At 41.8% G+C, this 21,918-nt stretch overlaps 1 protein-coding gene across 1 annotated transcript in view; it reads left to right on the forward strand.

The window, feature by feature from the left end:
* Positions 1–773: 773 nt before the first annotated feature.
* ext1b (exostosin glycosyltransferase 1b) overlaps positions 774–21,918 on the forward strand; it is a gene marked incomplete at both ends in the record, with an annotated part of 160,208 nt that continues 139,063 nt past the window's right edge. The window contains one exon of the mRNA XM_083900231.1: positions 774–1,717. Within this exon, the coding sequence (XP_083756357.1) occupies positions 774–1,717 (944 nt within the window). The remainder of the gene's footprint in view (positions 1,718–21,918) is intronic.

A 21,918-nucleotide genomic window follows, 5' to 3' on the forward strand; every position in this document is an offset into this window, starting at 1 on the left:
AGCTTCCAACCGATGAGGCTTTTATTTGATATCAGCGAGGGAATGCGGGGATAGGAGGAAAAATGCAGGGATTCGTCAGGTTACTCTTGCGCCGCTGAGCTGCTTCTTCTCCGCCTGCGCAACGGCGCGACGTCCCCGCTTTCTGCATCTCTTCGCTCGGGACCATGGAGCCTTAGAACAGGGGGATAGAGGACGAGCGCGGCGGCTCCTTACCCTACTCCCCCGGCCAGTGTGTGGCCGAGTTTAACATCCAGAACCGGGGTATCTTTGCGTCTGGGAGAGCCTCGGGGACCCAGCCGCTGCTTACCCCGGGAGGAGAGAGTTCCCACGCCGCTGTCGTTTTCCATGTGAATATCCTTTACACAGCCAATCTGAATGACGACGAGAAGAAGCGCAGGGTGAAGAGAGAGAGTGTGTGTGTGTGTGTGTGTGTGTGTGTGTGTGTGTGTGTGTGTGTGTGTGTGTGTGTGTGTGTGTGTGTGTGTGTGTGTGTGTGTGTGTTCTCGTGGTGTCAGGAGCAGCACTGGAGCCTGTGTGTGTGTTGAAATGGTGAAACTCTAAAGAAGAGAGAGATCCGGTCAACACTAAAATCGCCCACATGCACTGGATCAATTTCTGCATTTGGGAACCGCATACGCAGAAGGGGGTTCGGGGATCCTTGGAGGAGGCAGCCGGAGGATGGAGCGGTGTAGCCGGGGTTGGTGAGAGCCTCACTTCGGGCCACTTTTCCACATTTCTTCTCCGTAAACAACTCGCCCCTGTTCACAGGACACATGCAGGCCAAAAAACGCTACCTGATGCTGCTCTCCGCCGGTGCGTGTCTCCTGCTGCTCTTCTACCTCGTAGGTGTTCAACTTCCAGCGGCGAGCAGAAGCCGGCACGACCGCAGCCGAAATGGATACCGGGCCGAGCAGCCGTGGCCTCACTTCTCTGACCCTTTAAACCCGTTCCTGCCCTGGGATCACACGGACACAGAGGAGTATAACCTGCACATATCACCCGCGCAGAAGAGAGACGGACACACGAGTGTTTACAAAGGAAAACACTGTTGCATGGATTCATGCTTTGATTTCTCTCGGTGTCAAAAGAACGGATTCAAAGTTTATGTTTACCCGCAGCTGAAAGGGGAGAAGATATCCGACAGTTATCAGAATATTTTATCCACTATTGAGGCGTCCAGGTTTTACACCTCAGACCCCGGACAAGCGTGTCTGTTCGTGCTGAGTCTGGACACCCTGGACCGGGACCAGCTGTCCCCGCAATACGTCCACAACCTAAAGACTAAGGTCCAGAACCTGCCTCTGTGGAGAGACGGCAGGAACCACCTTATATTTAACCTGTACTCGGGGACGTGGCCGGACTACACGGAAGACTTGGGCTTCGACATCGGTCAGGCCATGTTGGCCAAAGCCAGCATCAGCACCGAAAACTTCAGGCCCAGATTCGACGTCTCCATCCCCCTCTTCTCCAAGGATCACCTGCGCACCGGCGGAGAGAGAGGGTTCCTCAAGTACAACTCCATCCCGCCTTTCAGGAAGTACATGCTGGTGTTCAAGGGGAAACGTTACCTGACCGGTATTGGCTCTGACACCAGGAATGCCTTATATCACGTCCATAACGCGGAGGATGTGGTTCTTCTCACCACCTGCAAACACGGCAAAGACTGGCAGAAGCACAAGGACGTGCGCTGTGACAAGGACAACGCTGAATATGACAAGTAAGTTCGCTTCATCACTGAGTGGGTTGATGTTTTTCAAATGAAAGTTACGTTTTTTAGTGATGTTTATACTTTGACGTACATTAACTCCTGCATAAAAACACCTGTCATCCACATCACACTAGAAGAGCATATGTGTCGCAGTGTGTGTTTTATATTTCACGTTCTTATTAGAAAGTTGTCCCATTAGATTCTCATCCATCATGTTCTAGTTCTCTTAAAACCACTGGATCAATAGCAGTTGGATTTCTAGGATTTCTAGAAGCAGTTCCAAGACTTTTCCTCAGTTCAAGGCTCTAGGATTAGAAGTCTTCAAGAAACCTACTGGGGTTCAGTTGCTCCTGATTCTAGTAATAACTTTTATTGAATTTGAAATAAATATATATATATTTTATAAAACACAGCATTAGTTTGCTTCGTCTATATAGCTGGAGGCATCTATATGGGACACCGTCAGCCATGTGTTTACACTTGTAATTCTAATCTAGGCTTACAAAGATCAAACACATTGATCAGGAGCTATAACTTATTAACAATGAATGACTGGGAGATTCAATGATCACAAACTGATTTTTACTCTACTCTACCTCCTTTCTACCTCTTTTTTTTTACAGAGCAAAGAAACCAGAAATATTTAAATTTAAGAACTCAGAGAGCTTGTTTTAATAGATAAGATACCACTCTGATGAAATGGAATATCAAAATTATTGGGCAGTATGTTGTTTCTTCCACAGCTTAACATATCACACTGCTTTGCTCGCTTCGTTCTCTCTGTGAACAACTGCCATCACAGCACACACTGGTTTTATTCTGTACAGCTGCAGGTTAATGACCTTTCATGTGCCAAACAAAAACATTTCAAACCTCGTCAGCTGCAGTGTTGTAGCAGACTTGGTTAGTATATCTGCAACCATATCATTTGTTGGACAGTACTTGAGGCTGATCTTGTCTCCATCTACCAAAGTGGTATTTAATATCCATATTCCTACACTGTTGTCGATGAACTGGGTTTTTGGCTCAGGCTATAGTGCCTTGATTGTCTTCATATATATTACATTTGTACTTTTGACCATCAAACCATTCTAACAGCTGTTTTAAAGCGGAACTAGACCGGAAGTTCCAATTAACACTGGTTTTTTTTGTGTATCTGTGTCATTACCTTGTTTAAGAAGCCCTGAAGGTTCTAAACAAACAGTTCAGCCATTGCTGAGAATGCGCAATTAATTTGACTCAAACTAAAAATATTACCTGCAGGTCATGAACCAAAAAAAAAATCGAGAGAAATCAAAAACTTTGTTTTGGTCCTTTGGACTTGTATAAATCAAACTTAATGTCTCTAATTGCAAAAAGAATGAGATTTACAATCAAATCAATAATTTTATCCTATTTTAAATTGCAGTCATTAGTTTGAATGAACAACTGCATGTTACACTTTTTTCAGTGCAGTCTGTCTTCTGGAGGTGAGATATCAGTCTGAAACACCGCAGCTGATGAGAGCTTCAGTAAGGAGAGATTTCCGTCGGTCTGTTTCCAGCTACTGTGTGAGTGAGAGTGTGTGTGTGTTCACTGTTGAATGAAGATAAGGAATAAGATAAGACAAGGAAAACCGGAGAATAAATAAACTGTGGCTGTACTTCTTAACAAAGACAGAGACAGATATCACTTCTGCTATGGGAGTGGACTCGTAGGCATTTTAAGCTAGTGATCTTTATGCTAACTTGTAGCATAAACGATAGCAGACTTCATCATCACAAAACAACAGATGGATTATTCAGCGACCGAAAGACAGCAGGACAGACACAGTAGTTGTCTGAGATGATGATATGACGTCAGCACCTCATCTCCTTATGGGTGAGTTTTCATTAACGTCGTTAATCTAACATTAGTGTTCAGTAACATACAGGGACGTTTCTTCTTTTAATAATCCACTGTGTGTTTTAGAACGTTATATGGCTGCATTATTATGCACTAGCTGCAGGGCTGGCACAAACATGTGCCGATGTGCTTGAATCATGTGTGAATGACACATGCGGCACTTTAGAGGAAAGCTAAGGGGAAATTAACTGTTTTTACACCGATTGTCTGTTTTTTGTGACATTTATTGATGTGAAAACATTTAAAATATGTTAGTTAACCTCTTCTTCCCTGACCCTCTTTTTGGAGTCCCTGCTCTAAAATGACATGCCCAAACTAAAATAGAGTAAATCTCTGCAGTTACAAGCTCTATGTGGATTATCTTGGTATCAAAATGCAGATAACACGTGAGATTCCACCAGAGATGTAAGTTTCACTGTAGATGCCACTGTGTCAGAGTAAATGCACATGGAACACAGCATAACTGAAGGATTTTTCTCTCTCGCCTAAAAAATATTGCATTTAAAAGCAAATATCACCTTTAAAATATGCAGTAGGAGCTTAAAAACACATGGAGGTCATGTAACAACATGTGGACATGAGCTGTGCAAAGTCTGATGCTACTGAAATGAAGCAGAGTGAAATTAGATTACAAAGATTTAGATTAATATTGTCCAGATTTCAAAAGTCTAGGTACAGTAGCTTTGGATCAGAACCTGGTACAATGTAGTCTGTATGCATTTTCACAAATAGAATACAGGTTTCACAAATCAGAGACTGTGTTTTTATGAATCTTCAGGGTTTGTTTATTAGGGCTGCCTCTAACGATTCTTTTGATAGTCGACTAATCACAGACTATTTTTTTTTTATTATTCGACTAATCGGATCATGTGTAAATTGAAAGTATAACATACAGTTTATTGCACCTGCATGCAGCTGCTCTTATATAACAATCATTAGCTTTCAGGTTGAAGTGTTTAAGGTATATGCTCACTAAAAATGAAGATAATTAAGATGATGGTTCTTTAAACCTTTAATGAAATATGCTTGCAGCAACACACATAAAATGCAAACAGCTGAGCAAATGGATCAGACACTGTTATAACAATGTTAGCACATCATCAGCTCATTCAGGAACAGACTGATCCATCCACACGACACCACAGAGACACTTCAAAGTATTTAATTAGTGTTTGATTTGATATTAGAAATATGTGTCTATCGTTGATCCTTCTCTCTTATGTATATATTGTATATTTTTCTTTTAAATGTAATGTAAATTTTCATGATTTTCCTTTATAATTCATTGGTTGTTTGGATAAGAAGTGTCAGTTAAATATATCATATAGGAGACAGAAAAAGTTTATATGATTTACAGAAATAATTATTTAAACAAAAAATCATAAATTTACAAACTTTTGCATACCACTCTATAACTGATCAACAATGAATGACTCGTGGGTTTTTACTGATTCAACCTAGGGATGGGGCCGATCCGATCCAGTATCGGGTTCAGATGTAATTGTAAATTACATACAGATGTAATTTACGGATCGGAAATCTCTGTAGTTGTATCGGAAATTTACGATCCGTCTCTGTGTCTGCTGAAATGTCTCCACAAGTGATTCCCTGACTTCTCTGTTAGCTGGCTGTAAACTGTGGAATGGGTTTCCTGAACCGAGGCGTGTCTCGATGAGACGCGGAGTAATGATGCACGACTCCGTTCAGGAAATCCATTCCACAGTTTACAGCCAGCTAGCACGATTGAACCAGGAAGTTCAGCTCAGCAACCTGCAGCCGACATAATCCCAGCGGTCACCGTTTCAAACGCCTGCTCGCTGAGGAGAACAGTTCTGACAGCGGCATAAAAACAATGAAAATCACACTCCTCCAAGCCAGGGTTCACGTTAGCCGGTATATATGTCGGTTTTTGGCTGTTGTCACGTGAATTTGGTGGGCGGAAAAAAAATATCGCCGGCGAAAATTTCGGGTGAAATCAATTACTAACACGTAGACAAGAAAAAAAAAAACGTCGGCACCGCGTTGTTTGGATATTGAAAATTCACAGCTCGACTGTGACTCCGTTTGTGCGTGCGCTGCTCTGCGCTCGCTGTGTGTGTGTGTGTGTGTGTGTGTGTCGCCAGGGGTCTGTAAAGTCGCTGTAAACGTTGTAAAAGTCGTTAATATCGTACTTGCCTGTATAAAGGAGTTTATTAAAGCCCAATAATCAAAATGGTAATAACAATGATGATAATAAAATTAAAGCAAACAGAGCATCCATATCGGAATAGTATCGGAGTATCGGCAGCTATCTAAAGTCAGGTATCGGATCGGAAGTGAAAAAAGGTGGATCGGTGCATCCCTAATTCAACCAACCTCCAGGTCACAGTTAACCAAATCCTACATTGTGCCAATTCATGATTGCTTTTTACCATGCGCTCAAACTCCTTTCTCCCTCTTGGGCATTACAAATAAAAGATCTCCAGACAGTCTATTAGTTCCCTTGACACCCCCCACCCCCCTTCGCTGTCCCTCCTTTCCAAAGAAGGAATTCAACCTCCCTCTACCACCTTCCAGCTCCACGTCATGAGAGCAGCCCTTTCTCTAGGATATGTATGGACATGTTTGATTTGCACCCATGTGATTGTTGTGCAAATTAAGTGAAAGTCTGTTGTCAGTGTCACTCAACCCGGCGTTTACATCAACCAGTGTGTGTGTGTGGGGGGTGGGGGCACTAACTTTGGCAGTCTCGCTTTTGTCTAGGTGGTAATTCATGACCCCCCCCCCCCTTTTTTTAGGATCGGGCTGCTCTTCAATATTTGTGGCATGTCTTAATATAGCAGGTGGTGTTGTCTGATGTTTACATAGCTGGATGACGTGGTGAACTCTGCTGTCAGGTTCACTGGTCTGTGAGTGACAGGGTTTTAGCTGCATTTATCAACCGGTGGATCCCACAAAGCCTGGATAAACACATGTGATCACAGGACATGTCGTCATTGTTCCCGGTGGGTGTACCTGTACCTCTGTGTGTACTGCATGGCAAGGTTAATGGAAAGGACAGTTGAGCAATGTATGGAAAGTTAACCTGCACGTATTTCCACTTCCATCAGGAAGATGGAGAGTGCAAAGACTTTTCAAGCACACGTGTTGGGCTGGGGAAGCATGCAACTTGAACTTGAACTTGACATGAACTCAAAAAACTTCAACAGCCAAACGGTAATTCCAAAAAAGAGACCGCTAACAAATCTTTACAAGCATGCACTTGTCTGTCAGTTTGTTAACCCCCCCGCCACACACACACACACACACACACACACACACACACACACACACACACACACACACACACACACACACACACACACACACACACACACTCTCTCCCTCCCTATAGCACACATTCTCATTCTCTACCTATGTCTCACTTGATGCATAGGTGTCGGTGTCACCTGGAGACTCGACGCACAGTTTTATGAATCTGAGAATTTCTTTGCGTACGTACCATTCAAATTTTGTGAGTACGCCATCTTTCAGTATGAAAGCTGCACACTCTTTTATACACAAGACCCCTGGTCTGGACACAGATTGTGAAAAATCAGTTGTCAAATGAAAACACTGTATGGCCCCAGATTTGATTGTTTCTTCAGATCTAGAGTTGATTTAGCAGATTATAACTTGTTATGTCAACCAATAGTTTAGAGCTGAAACGATTAATCGATGAATCGATTATTAATCGGCAACTATTTTGATAATCGATAATCCGTTTGAAGCTTCTTTCATGATTAAAACAAGATTTCTGATTGTTTTAGCTTCTTAAATGTGAATATTTTCTTAGTTTCTTTGCTCCACATAACAAAGAAATCATTAAAACTGAATCATTTAGGTTTGTGAACAAAACAAGACATTCAAGAACATCATCATTTCCAGGTTTGACGAACACTGATCAACATTTTGTAACATTTTATGACATTTTATGGCCCAACGGATTCATCGATTAATCGAGAAAATAATCGATTACAAAAATAATCGTTAGTTGCAGCTCTACAATAGTTTGAAATCATTCCTATTATTATTTAACAGCCTGGTTAGATTTAATCAAACTGATGGGTTTTCATTTTAATCTAATTTAAAAAACCCTCTGGATGCTCGCCCGTGCTTCACAAAAACCCTGACGTGGCTTATTCATGTTAATGGATCTCAGTATAGCCAGCATTTCAGTGGCAGTGCTCCATTTCCAGAGGTTGAAGGTGGAAAGGCTGTGCCTGAGGTGCATTCATGTGCTGGTAACTCAGGAATGCACACACGTGTTAAAGCAGCTGTGTGATGGCACGTTATACTGTATGTACATGGATGCTCTTTGAATAGTGCATACTTTGGTATTGGTATTATGATTGTGGTGTGTTTGGTACAATTGGTAAGACTCGTTTTTTCACGTTAACTCTTATTTTGACGATTTTTTTGAAAAAAAATCAACAAACAAAATCAATGTTCTCATCTGAAGAGCATGATTTCTTGGCTGTTAAATTCCTGCAGCGATGCAGAAGACTTATAATGCTGCTTTATCACAAATGCCATTTGCCCCTTTATCAAATAATCGCTGTGTCTTTTGATGTGGATGTTGCACTATTGGATATTGCAGTTTTAACAATTTATAATGAATTTTGCAGCCCTGAGTGAGCAAAGGGAGGCAGTGGAACACAGGCTGTACTTGTTGTTTGTAATCAATATGTAAATCTACCTAATGACACACACTCACACTTACACTGCTGTGGCAGCCGGTACTGCATCCCGGCTAATCTTTGCCTCTTGACCTCTGACCCTGGTAGCTTCCAGAGGAATGCAGCAAAGGAGGGCAGTATATGGCCTTGTGAACTGATTCCACACATGCAAACATACACACAAGCTTTACACATTTATTCAATTGATTTTCTTAGCTACTATAACTTTCAATTGGAGTCACTCTGGTCCACTTCTATGGCCAAGTGTGGATGAAAGGCCCCATTCACTGCTATTTTATCCACACGGTTTTCAAAGCTACAGACAATGATCCTGGCAGAAGGCAGTGAACGGCTATTATAAGCTGGCCAACTTGAAATGTTCACATTATTTTTGGGATTTTACTTTAATGCTGTGCCTTGTGGCGATTAAACTCCCTAGACTGCAACACCAATAACAAGAAATATGAAAAGATCTGTGCTTCTCCTACAGTCATGTCAGTTATGGGTAATCAGTCATCATCCCTGTCACTTCCCCTTTCAGCAAATCTCTTCAGGTTTTCTTAGAAAGAGATTCTGTTCCTTATACTTTCTTTGTAAAACACATTGGCATCATGACTTCATATGTGTAAGCCAGCAAAAATGTTTCTGTCTGGAGTGATTCTTTATAAAAAGGCAAATGTCCACAAAAGTAATTCCCTATATTTTCCTTAACTTCTCCTGCCAGCTCCCATGTCAAGTTTCCAGATAATATCTGAGAAAGGCTCGTAAAAAATCACAGCGATTGAGTGGAAAAGTTTCTCCTGCATTCAAGCCAAGACCCACCATTAACCTGTATTTTCTGTACATCCTCCTGCTATTGTATATGCAGTGACCATGACAGTCTCCTGCTGACACATGAATAGCAACATTCGGAAAATGTTTTCCAGAGTTAAAGTCTGATAAGGGGAAATCGAAATGGGAAGTCACTTTTATGGATTGCTGCTTTCAGTGATGAGTCATTTCAGGTTTCGTCCTCAAAGAGAGTTCATCATTGAATCTGATGCTCCCTGTTTGTACAGCACAATGATGCACTGACTTCATATGGTATCACTCAAGTGCTCCATTTGCATGTGTGTATTAAATTATATAAAGTCATATCTCAAGTTAAAGTACATAATTATTAGTGTCGAATGTTCCATTAAGGTCCATCTGAAAATGTCCCTTCTATTTGTTCTTTTCTTTTAAAGGGACACTATGTAGTATTTATGGGTTTATATAACCCAAAATCCACTTTTTTATACATATTATGTGCTCCTGCATTGTCTAGTCGCTGTATAATAGTTTTTGTTTCATTTTCATAGTGTTTCAAAAAGTCATTTAAAATAACATGGTCACGGGCCGTGGTTGCATAGCCACTGTTAGCAGAGAGACGCCATGTTTCTACAGGAGCCTGTAAGGACAAACGCGAGAGAACAAATCAAGCGTCTCTTTACTTGTAGCTGAAGTCCCGCCTCCTCTCTCTCCGCTTCGTCTGCTACAGCCGTGGTAGCTCCGCCCTCTCCCTCACCTCACGAACCTCATCTGCTGACACGGAGAAAGACGACATTTGACCAGCTGAGGATACCGTAGCACTCAGGGAAGGGAGGGGGTGAGCAGAGGAGCAGTTCTTTGTTGTAAATTTCAGCCTCTCCTCTAGATGGCACTATAAACTACTTACTTCACCTTTAACTGGTTTCTTTGGCTAACTGCAGCGTCCTCATTACGTCATTTAATAGTTTACCAGCTTTGTTGTCTCATATTGACTTTGTACTTGAGCTACTTCACTGGCATCTGCTGCTTAAGGTCCCCCTGCAAGACCTGGAATTGGAAAAGAGAAAGGTAGGGGAGTGAAGATTAACAGAGTAAACGGTTTATAGAACAAGAAAGTCAGGAGGAGGAACAGAATATGAGTGTGTGAGTTTGAGCGTCGACCTAGTAAAGTGTATGTGTGGAGAAGAGAAGAAGAGCAAGTGGGTGTGAGAATGAGTGATGAATGCATGTTGTGCATGTTGCTGCGCGATTTGGGATGAAAGAAATGGAGGGTTCAGAATATTTCAGGTGTAGTGACATTTTTTCCCATTAGGAGTCGATGACGGTTACATCAAGTGTGCGCTGCAGCAGCATTTCCATTTTCACAACTGTATCATCAGTACAAATTTTCCCACTTGAGAAAATCCTGTCAAAAGTGAGAGCATGTGAGAGAGAACATGAGGGAAGCCAAGCAGACTTTTCATCCCCATTTTCTCCTTTCCCTTACATGACTTAGCTCTCCTTTTTCAATTTGTTTTTTTCTGTAGTTGACATTTTCTTGACTTAACTCTACAAAATAACAGCCAGCAACTGAGCAGGGCTAAGTGAAGAAAACCAGCAGCACTTCATCTTGACCTTATCTCAGCATAAACATGCATAATGAGTGGGTATAGCAACATTCACCAGAATGTTGTCCTGATAGTGGATGTGGAGTGCAGAGCAAACACAGCCGTGTTGTTACCTCTCTATGTAGAAGGAGTGGAGAAGGGAGTCACACTCCCCATGTTTCCATTGTTTATTTATCTGTAGTCGCATTACTAAATCATTATTATATCATTATTGCCCGCTCACTCTTAGATAAAGTACCAAGCTCATATTGGAGAATGTTAATACTGATGAGCTTAATTAGTTTGAATGCAGTGGTGCTTAATTATGACTCTGATATTTTGGTCTACGTGTGCACGAGATTAAAGCTCGTAACTACATAAAACCTTTCACATTCACTCTGATTTTCCCCTGTTACATGTCAAAAGCCAGCTTGGCTTTATGTGAGTGTTTGCACGTGAGTTTTAGGCTTTGGTGATAAAGATATTTAAGGTTTCTTACTTAAGTATCTTATTTATTTATTATTATTTATTTACCTTGTATATCCTTTCATTATGCTGCAAATGTGTTCAGTAAGGGTCAGACATATTTAGTCTGACGGGTTCTCTGAAATGTTGCTTGATGTGGATTTAAAATGCGTAGTGAACTCTCATGACTTGAAACTAGCATTGGTGACATTTTTACAGAAGCTTTTTGCCACCGTGACAGTGTTACCAAGCTGAGTCACATGACATCTAGAGCTCCATGGACAGATAACGTACATGAATTGTCAGCTTATATGATATTATTTCTACAAATATGCCGTTGTGAAGTCCTCTGGTGCAGAGGGTGCCTGATACAGCTGCTGGCTGATGGAGAGAGGCTTATCGGGTGGGAGAGTTCCCCCCATAATGAAAATCAATGAGCGAATTAGAGCACCAGCAGGCCAGCCCCTGGAATCATTTCTTCCATTAAAAGCTGCTCATTCACCTAAGTGAATTAGGCCTTACCCACAAAGAAACAGATCAAAAAGGTTCTCCATAAACACCATAGACATGCCATCATACACATACCCCCCCCCCCCCCCCCCCCAAAGGAGTCTAAACACTGTAGTGCATAGATATGGCCCATGCAGAGGTGGACAGACTACACAGCTTCATTACTTGAGTAAGTACAGATACCCCTTGCTACATTTTACAACAGTACTACAGTACAAGTAAAAGTACTACAATCAGATGTCTACTTAAGTAAACGTACTGCAGTACTTGTTTTTAAAAGTACTTGAGTAACAATAGAGTACAACAGTACTTTTTCCAAATATTGCATTACTGCATTATATATACACATGTATATATATTAGGGCTGAACGATTATGGAAAATAATCTAATTGCGATTTTTCGTGCCAATATTGCGATTGCGATGCGATTATTTTTTAAAGGTCTTAATCTTCTGTATTATTAAACAAAGACAAGCAATACATCATAAGTATGGCCAATACTATATTACATTAAAAATAAACTGTTCTTTCCTGGAAGACAGACCTCTGTTATGATGACATGAGGTGATGCATGAATAGATGGTTTTAATTTAACTACTTCAATCACAATAGCATATTTGGAACTTACAAACATCTGAACATAAAGTGCTGAGAAGGAACCCTGGTGTTAAAATGAAAGTCAGTCACAAGTCACACAAAGTGCAGATTGCATATATATATATATGTATATATATATATATACATATATATATATGTATATATATACATATACATATACATATACATATACATATATACATATATATATATATGCACACATATTTATAAAAATATGTGGCTTTACCACACTCAGTTTTTTTACATATGTGAACTGCTAGACCATGGGTGTCAAACTCTGGCCCGCGGGCCAAATTTGGCCCGCCTTGTAATTTTATTTGGCCCTTGAGGCAATATCAAATTAACATTAGAGCTGGCCCGCCGGTATTCAATTTTTTATTTAAATTTTATTTAATATGCCATTGATGTTTTTTCGTTTGTTTTTTGAAAGTTGATTTTGCACTATTAAGTTATATAAGCGTTGCTTGTTCCATATTCAGTGTTAAAGCAAATCAGTGTAGCAAACTGAGCAATAATTAACGTTTTATTCATGCACTTTCTCTTGCTACTTCAAGGCTTGAATGTTTGATTCATTCATTATTGTTATTTTATTTATTTTATTAGCCTGTGGAAAAAGTTTATTTTGATATTTACCTCAGAAGGCTGCAAATAAAAAAGAGACATTCAATTTTTATCCATCCATTATCTACCGCTTATCTTGTATTAAGGGGTGCATTCAATTGTTATTAAAATTTTATTTGATATGCCATTGATATTTTTTAATTATTATTATTATTATTTGAAACTCGATTTTGCATGTCACTATAAAGTATATAAGCCTTGCTTGTTCAATATGCAATGCAAAACTTGTTTGGGTCCCTATTAAAAGGTTAATTTGTTCAACCTTGGCCCGCGGCTTTGTTCAGTTTTAAATTTTGGCCCACTCTGTATTTGAGTTTGACACCCCTGTGCTAGACGGTCATTAAATATAATAATACTAATAATAATAAATAAATAAAATATACACAACCCGTTTTGAAGTGCGTTCATATGGCGTAACTAGGGTTGGGAATTTCAGACATTTTTTTTTTTTTTTTTTTTAACAGCAGCAGCAACCGCAGCAATGCGGGGTGGAAACTAACTATTCTGCAGTGTACTACGTCGTTTTAGGCTCAAAACGGTCCATTATTGAACATCAAAACAGCGATAATAAAAATGAGGGTCAAAAAAAAAAGCGGAGCAGAGAGAAACTCTCCACTGGCACAGGTGTGTCTCACAGGTGTGTCTCACAGGTGTGTCTCCAGACGACTCAGGTTTTTGAACCTGCGCTTGTTGTGCACCAGAGTGCAGGATCTTGACTGGGTGAGATGCCGTCTTCAATCGTGTAGACTGCTTATTGTTGTGTCCAACCCCGTTCTTAACATTAGCGCAAGCTCGTTCGCACTACACACGCACACACACACACACGCTTGGACACGCACAGTCACTGAAAAGCTGTTCGGGCAGCGGCCGAAGCTCCATAGTCACCTTACCGACCCGCCCTCACCTATTCCATTCACAAAAACGGGCCGTGACTCGTCCTCCGCAACGCGCGCATGTGAGCGCGCAGGGAGCCTGCATGTGACCAGAGTGCAGCGTCTGTGGTTAGACGATCTCGTTCATTATATTTATATCACATGTTTTACACGCGCATGTCACGTGAACAGCGTATAATCCCAGCCTTTGCGGTTAGAAAATTGCACTTGATCCTATCGCGATATTATCGCAAATGCGATATATCGTTCAGCCCTAATATATATATATATATTTATATATATACATGTATATATATATATGTATATCTGTCTGACAGAAAAATCTGTCTGACACAAAAAGGCCTACAGATGCCCATGCTCATTGCCTCCCTGCTGGACAGGACAAGGGTAAAATAAATAATTTTTATTATTATCATCTCAGAATTTATTTATTTATTTATTTTTTACATATATCGATATCTGTAAATATTGGTATCGGCCACAACAGCAACATTAATATCACTGTATTGCATCTACACTGCAAGTATAGTACAAATATTTTCATAATCAAAAAGCACAACACAAATTGATCAGAAAGTAGTCTGCAGGCATTTGCAGCAGTAATTTGATCGCTGTGACTCCCATGGGGTGTTGTAGCATGAAAGAAGGGAGATGAGGAGAGAGAATGACAGCTTTTATGGCCCAGAGAGGTTGTTCAGCAAACACCTACCTACAGCACATTAATGTGGCAGCAGATCTTTGATGTCAGTTTGCACGTTGACCTCCCTCCTTCACTTCCCGACAGCACAAGAGCAAAAACAAACACCCTTTCCCTCCGCTGGTATTCATATTCAAATAGTAATTGGCAACAGGAGGAAATCTGAGTAAAGGAGGAGTGGAGTAGTTTGTGGTGGAGCTGAAGAGGGCAATAGCTTAAAAAATCGTTATGTCACTGAAGAATGTGTTCATGGCTGAGTGTTTAAGGGGCCATGGCTTTGTGGAGAGAAAGAGGGTTTTGTTGGAGCAGATCTGGCTGCCTGGAAGGCTGATGGAATGGCTCTTTTGCACGTCTGGTTCATCACTCATTATGGCTCAGTTTGACTTCCAGTCTTGGAGTATAAAAGTTAAGGCCACATTATACTTCTCCGACTGCGTAATGCGTTATCCGACTGCGTCACCATGGAGACCACTCGAGCCTTCATACTTTTGCGTCGTGGTGACGGATACGCACTGCAATTTCCCGCACAATCAGTAGGGGTCGCTGCGCAGGGTTGTTGGGCTTTTGGCTACAGTGAGCAATGGCGTCCAAGAGAGAAAGATTGTGGAAGTGGCCATTTCTCACTTTTCTGTGTCATGGAACGCAGTTTTAAGATAATTTGAGGCGAGAAATTGGCCATTTAGAGTCTAAACATGTGCTGTGTGTGTTAAGATATGACTTATTTATAGTTTGGCAGCGATGTTGTCGGCGGTGATCAGCTCCGCCTCTGTGGACACTTGTTGCGCACTGTGAGCCGGCACAGAGCAGCTTAGCTCGGCCTGTCCTGAGGACCAATCGCAACTCTTGTCGTCTCCGTTGTCCCTTGATGGAGTGACGGACACTTAAAAAATATTTTGTGCAGTCGGAGACAACGCAGAGGCTATCTGACAAGCTCTGCGTCGATGCAGAGGGCTCTGCGTGACCTACGCAGAGCACTTTACGCAGGAGTATAATTTGGGCTTTAGGGCTGCCCCCAGGCACTCCAAAGGGGTCCTAATGTGCTTAAGTTTACGCTCTTTCGAGAGAGAACACGTTTGCCTTGCTGACATTGCACCCTCCCCTCATGGTCCACTTCTTTAAGGCCACATTATACTTCTCCGACTGCGTATGCGTTATCCGTCTGCGTCACCACGGAGACGCCTCGAGCATTTATACTTCTGCGTCGTGGTGACGGACACTCGTTGCAATTTCCCGCCCGATCAGTAGGGGTCGCTGCGCAAGGTTGTTGTGCTTCTGGCTACAGTGAGCAATGGCGTCCGAGAAAGAAAGAGAGAAAAAGACTGTTGTTGTTGAAACAGTGGCCGTTTCTCACTTTTCTGTGTGACGGAACGCAGTTTTAAGATAATTTGAGGCGAGAAATTGGCCATTTAGAGTCTAAACATGTGCTGTGTGTGTTAAGATATGACGTATTTATAGTTCGGCAGCGGCGTTATCGGCGGGGATCAGCTCCGCCTCTGTCAGGACACCCGGAGCGCACTGAGAGCCGGCACAGAGCAGCTTAGCTCGGCCTGTCCTGAGGACCAATCGCAGCTCTTGCCGTCTCCGTAGTCCCTTGACGGAGTGACGGACACTTAAAAAATATTCCGTGCACCCGGAGACGACGCAGAGGCTCTTCGACAGGTTCTGCGTCGACGCAGAGGACTCTGCGTAGCTACGCAGAGCACTTTACGCAGGAGTATAAATTGGGCTTTACTCTCTCATTTTTCACCCTTCTCCATCAGCCGTGATTATCCTACTCTCTGGCCTCTCTTTCCTTTTGGTTTTGAAGCTTGAGCAGTGGCAGACAACAATGGGTGCTGCTCACACAGCTCCAGCAGATTCCATGACCATTCACAGATCAGAAGCTTATCCAAAACCGAAGGAGTAGGTAGTGGGGGAGAGTGGTTGCAAGGGCAGAAGACATCTGGCCTCAATAAGGAGAGTCTCATTATAGCAGTGTGGGTGTATGATTGACCAGAGAAAGGAAGGAAATGATTTGGCCCGTCACTGTTTTTCCCAGTTTTCCTGCCACTTTGGCTGTGCTGTTGCGTAGTGTGGTATTCATGAGCTGAACAGGGCCTCGCAGAGCAGAAGTAAAAGGTGTGCATACTTGTTTTTGGGAGTCCCCCTTCTCAGTTTTGTCTTCCTCTATCCAATGTGGTTATCAATCGTTCTGTCCCACACTCACTTAGCCAGAATGTCCCAATCCACAATTGTTTATTCATTTGAAAAGTGTCATAAACATTTGCCCTTATTAAATTTCCCGCTGTGGCCTTTCGCCATGAAAGAGTGACTGTGCGATTTCATTACATCATGGATGGAAACATTTTAGAAGTAACAACATTTCTAGCTGTTTGAGTCATTTCCACAGAGGTTCTGTTTAAAATATGGCTGCATTTTCCACTGGTCGGTCTGAAAGCACACATTCTTCTTTTCATGTGTACCACTATCACTGAGCCATAGGACATCCCAGTCCTTAAGTAATGGTTTTACTTAAGGACTGGGATGTCCTATGGCAAATGAAGAGCCAAAGTGTGGAAAACCGGTGAACATAAAACCCTGATATACAGAGAAAAATGTATTTCCTAACATGGAACACAGAACACAACAGCACTTTGTTTTCTAAGCATCTGCTTCTTCTTTGCCTAAGCAGTTAATTCCCAAAACACTGATTGTCTGAAGGTAGATGGGCAAGAAGTGCAAGCAGAAGGTTTAAATGGAACGTGCCAACTTTCCCTGCATGAGGAAGCTATTTAATAGGGATGGGGCCGATCCGATCCAGTATCAGTATCGTGTTCCGATGGATCGGAAATTTCCGATCCAACTGTAGAGATCGCAGATCCGATAAGTCTGTGCTTTAATGTTGTCTGCTGAAATGTCTCCACAAGTGATTCCCTGACTGCTCTGCTAGCTGGTGAGCATTATTGACCAGGAGTGAAGAAAATCAGCTCCACTGCAGCCGACATAATCCCAGCCGTCACCGTTTTAAAACGCCTGCTCGCTAGGGGTGGGAATCATTTGGCACCTCACGATTCGATTCGATTACGATTCAGAGGTCAACGATTCGATTCTAAACCGATTATCGATGCATCTCGATGCAACAATTTTTTACTTTAATACTTTGCTACTCATTTAAAAGTAAGATAAAGCAACATAAATATAAAAGTGGTAGTGCCCCCTCATCTGGCTCATCTGGTGCAGACAGCCCTTTTATTTCTGCGCACCGCCCCTGCTCTGTTCTCTTCTCCCTCTCCTGCGCCGTTCGTCGCTCCTGCGTGTCCAAGCGCTCATTTGATTTTGATTTGATCCAAAGCAGACTGGATCATTTCTCTACGTGTTTTATCCCCACATAAAAATAATGATCTTTATGACGAGGATGGAGTACAGTCACGATGAAGTGCAGGTGATCTGAGTGAAACATGGTGACAGACTCTGAAGAGCAGAGCGCACTTTTCATCGTTTTCACTCCGTGGTCTTAATCTTTTCTTGATTCTTGTCTTAAAAATGTTCTCTTTATATTGTTGTAGGAACGAAGAGATAAATAAAGTATGTGAAAATATAAATGTAAAGAACAAATCTGCGCCAGCAGCGCCACTTACAACTGTGTCTTTCTTTCTTTTTTCTTCATCCTCTTGTTTTTCTTCCTCTTCTAACTTCCTGATTGATAACTCCTCTTCATTTTCCTTCAGCTTCACACAGGTTATGGTGAGGTGACGTGGGGCCCCTTTAGGGAGGTTTCCTACTGAGATGTCATTGCAAATCAACTATTGTTGTTTAAGGGGGAACGGTGATGCAGCTGCTCACTGATGCATTTAGGCAACAACCCTCAGGCTCCGAGTGTCGGGGGCCCCCTATCGGCTCTGGGCACCAAGCAGTTGCCTGCCTTGGCTGTTCATAAACTGCACGTCTACCCGTAGCGCAATGAAAGTGAGAAAGTGCGTTAATGTGTTGAAAAAAATGTGTTAATTTTGACAGCCCTAGATATGTTACATCTGTTGTTGCTGTAATAGTACATTGCATTTTTGGCGCCTTTCAAAGCACTCAAGTTCACCTCACATCCAGTTTTAAGAAATACAAAAGCAACAGTAAGATTTATAAAACAAGTTAATAATACATAATCATTCATCTTTATAGAGAGCATAAGAAATGTAAGTGTATTACTTTCTTTATTTCATCTATTTTGTTCAGTTGTATTGTTGTTTCAGATGTTTTAAAACGATATAATAACAATAATCACTTCAAATCAGGGCACATCGCTCATTTCTTTTTTGTTTGTTCAGTTTTATCAGTTCTCATGTTGCTATAACTCAAGGTGCACTCAAGAAAACTGCATGGCGTTTATAGTTGTGCATATTTCATGCCTGTTGGCTATAGCTGTGTGCATTTCTAATGTGATTGCATTATGTATGGCTAAAGCACTTAAGTAAGTTGGTTTTATTATTTGATAGACACGTGTATCTAGCACTTTTCCATTTTACAGTTCTATCACTACTCTGGGCTTTAATTTCACACTGCACGCACACACACACACACACTGCACACATTAGCGCAGCCCAGGCACTATCTCTCTCCCCCTCCCTCGCTCTCTCTGGTACGTGCATATTAATTAGCCATGTGTATTCTCCGTGATCGTCAGCTGATTGGCTGAAAAGACAACAAAAGGTTTTCGAGGCCCAGGAATGAAAGATCACCACACCCAAACAAGGAGTGATTCACAGTGATAAAACAACCTTAATTCAAACACAAAGTTTATGGTTTTAAGACCCACAATACTGTGATTTGAAGCATGTAGTGGCTTCTTCAAAACTTCAACTTGTGTTTTTTCTCGTTTTGCGCTTTGCCGACTTGTTCCCGCTTGGTCCGTGGCAGGTCACACATTATTAAAAACCCATTTAATTTCATTTATATGTCACTACAGGTCTAAAAAGAACTCTAAATCGATGCTTCCTGTGCGGTGCGTAATAACAACTCTGTGGCTCTGTAGCGTCTTCAGCCATAGCTCTGGCTTACCTTAGTCAATTAGGGTGATTGACAGCTCGTTTTAAACCTCTAAACCAGTAGAATCAGATGCAGGTCTCCAAATGTGTGTGAATCACTTCATTAGCGAGTCAAAAGCATATAAATGCATATGACGCATTTAGGCAGACATTCGCCCTTCTCTAATCAGAACGATCTAATGTCGCTCTGTAATGATCAATCAGACCTCAATCATATATCAATCATGCTGGAAAGTGTAGTTCTTCATTCGAAGCAGTTTTGTTCCAGTGGAAATAACTTGTTTTGATAAACAGCAAAGGTAAGACATTTCTGCTTGTATTTCTTGAAAGTCAGTTGTTGTTTTGCTCTTATTTTGGGGCTGGATCCGTGAATCTTGGTTGTAGAGTGATAAAAATGGTACCGCTGGAATCTGTAGATTCTCCGCTGTCCAGCTGATACATGTTTTTTTGTTTACATAATCACGTTGACACTCCGGTGCCGTTTTTCAATGTGTGCGCTGTGACGTTTTTTTTCCGCTCCTGCTTTTGATCCATGTGTGTTTTAACTGTGTTTGGTGGACATAAGAATGGTTTATATGAGTTTTTAATTGAGTTTCTGACCTTTCTGTGGGTATGCAGCATGTCTGTGTTTGTTAAAGTTAGATATGGTTTTATGACGCTTTTGTCGCTGCGTCTGACAATGCCCCCGATCCTGGGGGCAACCATGAAGAAGAGGTTAAGACGCTCGGCTGTGTACAGCGTGTGTAGTCACGTGACTCCACTTTTTTTGTCAAAAGTGACTAGTGACAAATCCACTATCTATTGCCGGTTGGCCTGGGCGATATATCAAATTTATTGATTAATTCGAGTTTTTTTTTACGGATGATTTTAAAAATAAAAACATTGATTATTTTTCCTCTTACAACGCTGCACCTTTTGCGCTTAAAACGTTATGCATTTAAACATAGTACATCATATGAATAATTATTTTGTCTTTAGTAGAAAAAAAACAACACATTTTTTAAATTAAATCAGGGATTTTATTTTTAGGCCTTATCACTCAGCCCTAATTGCCGGGATCCCTGCCCCCTCCCAAAGCACTCACAGGCAGTGAGTCCCTACAGTCAGAGCTGGGAGGAGACCCTCTGGCTTACAGAGTGCACTCTAAATGTAAATGTTTCTTCACTCACACAAAAATAAATCACCGCATTTGATACATAGCAGATACATAGCAGATATGTATCAGTTAGGGATGGGACTTTTTTGTCGACAAATGGATCACAAACGACACGTGTGCACCTCGACAAAAAAATTAAAAGTAAAAAAAGTCGAAGTGTCACAAACACGTAAATTTCACAACCACAGAGGTTAAAGAAGCTGTGCACGAAAAGGTGATCCTGTTGTCCAGACTCTCTGAGCTCTCACATGATCGTGTGCGTCACCGGCTCGTTCTCTCGAGTGGCTGTGTGCGTCCAAGCTTGTGTGTGTGTGTGTGTGTGTGTGTGCAGTGCGAACAAGGTTGCGCTTAAGTTTAGGACGGGGGTGTGGGACATAACACAAGCGCTAAATGAAGACGGCATCTCACCCAGTCAGGATCACCGTACTTCACTCTGGACACCTAACGAGAGCAGGTTCAAAAACCTGAGCCGCGTTCCAGCGGAGAGTCGCTTTTTTTCCTTTTTTTTGCCGCTCATTTTTAATATCACTGTTCTGATGGTCAATAATGGACATTACAGCCATGTTTTTGAGCCTAAAATGAAGTAGTACAGTGTAGAATAATGTACACCCCCGCATTACTGCTGTTGCTGCTGCTGTAAAAAAAAAAAAAAAAAAGTTGCCAAAAAATTCGACACGTGGACATCGACAATCGACTCTAAAAATGTGTGAAATTCCCATCCTTAGTATCAGTACTGATATCTGTGTGTCGTGGCGCACATGCTTATATCAGGCAAATGGTAAATTATGCAAATTTGGTGATGATGTCATTTAGCGACTTCAAACTTAATTTATCGTTATCGAGGTGAGCTGCTCAATATATCTTGATATTGGTTTGAGGACATATCGCCTCTAAAACAAATAACAAAAGGTAAGAGCAACGGGTAGAGAGTTAGAGGGAGTAGGCCTGTTTAAAAAGGTGGGTTTTCAGATGGGATTTGAAGATGGCGAATGAGACAATGTTCCTGATGCCGGGGGGGAGGGAGTTCCAGAGGCGGGGGCAGAGCGGCTGAAGGCTCTGGGCCCCATGGTGGCAGACGGGCAGGAGGCACAATGAGGCTGATGGATGAGCCAGATCTTAGTGTCCGGGAAGGGGTGTTGATGTGAAGGAGGTCAGAGAGGTTATGGATGGTCTTGAAGGTGAGAAGCAGAATTCTGGCTGATACTCTTTTATCCCACATTGCCCCTGACACTTTTCTCCACCCGTTCCAACCAGCTTGAACACGTTTCTACACCTCTTT

The sequence above is a fragment of the Microchirus variegatus genome (assembly GCF_963457635.1).
Source record: "Microchirus variegatus genome assembly, chromosome: 13".
NCBI classification, from domain to species: Eukaryota; Metazoa; Chordata; class Actinopteri; order Pleuronectiformes; family Soleidae; genus Microchirus; species Microchirus variegatus.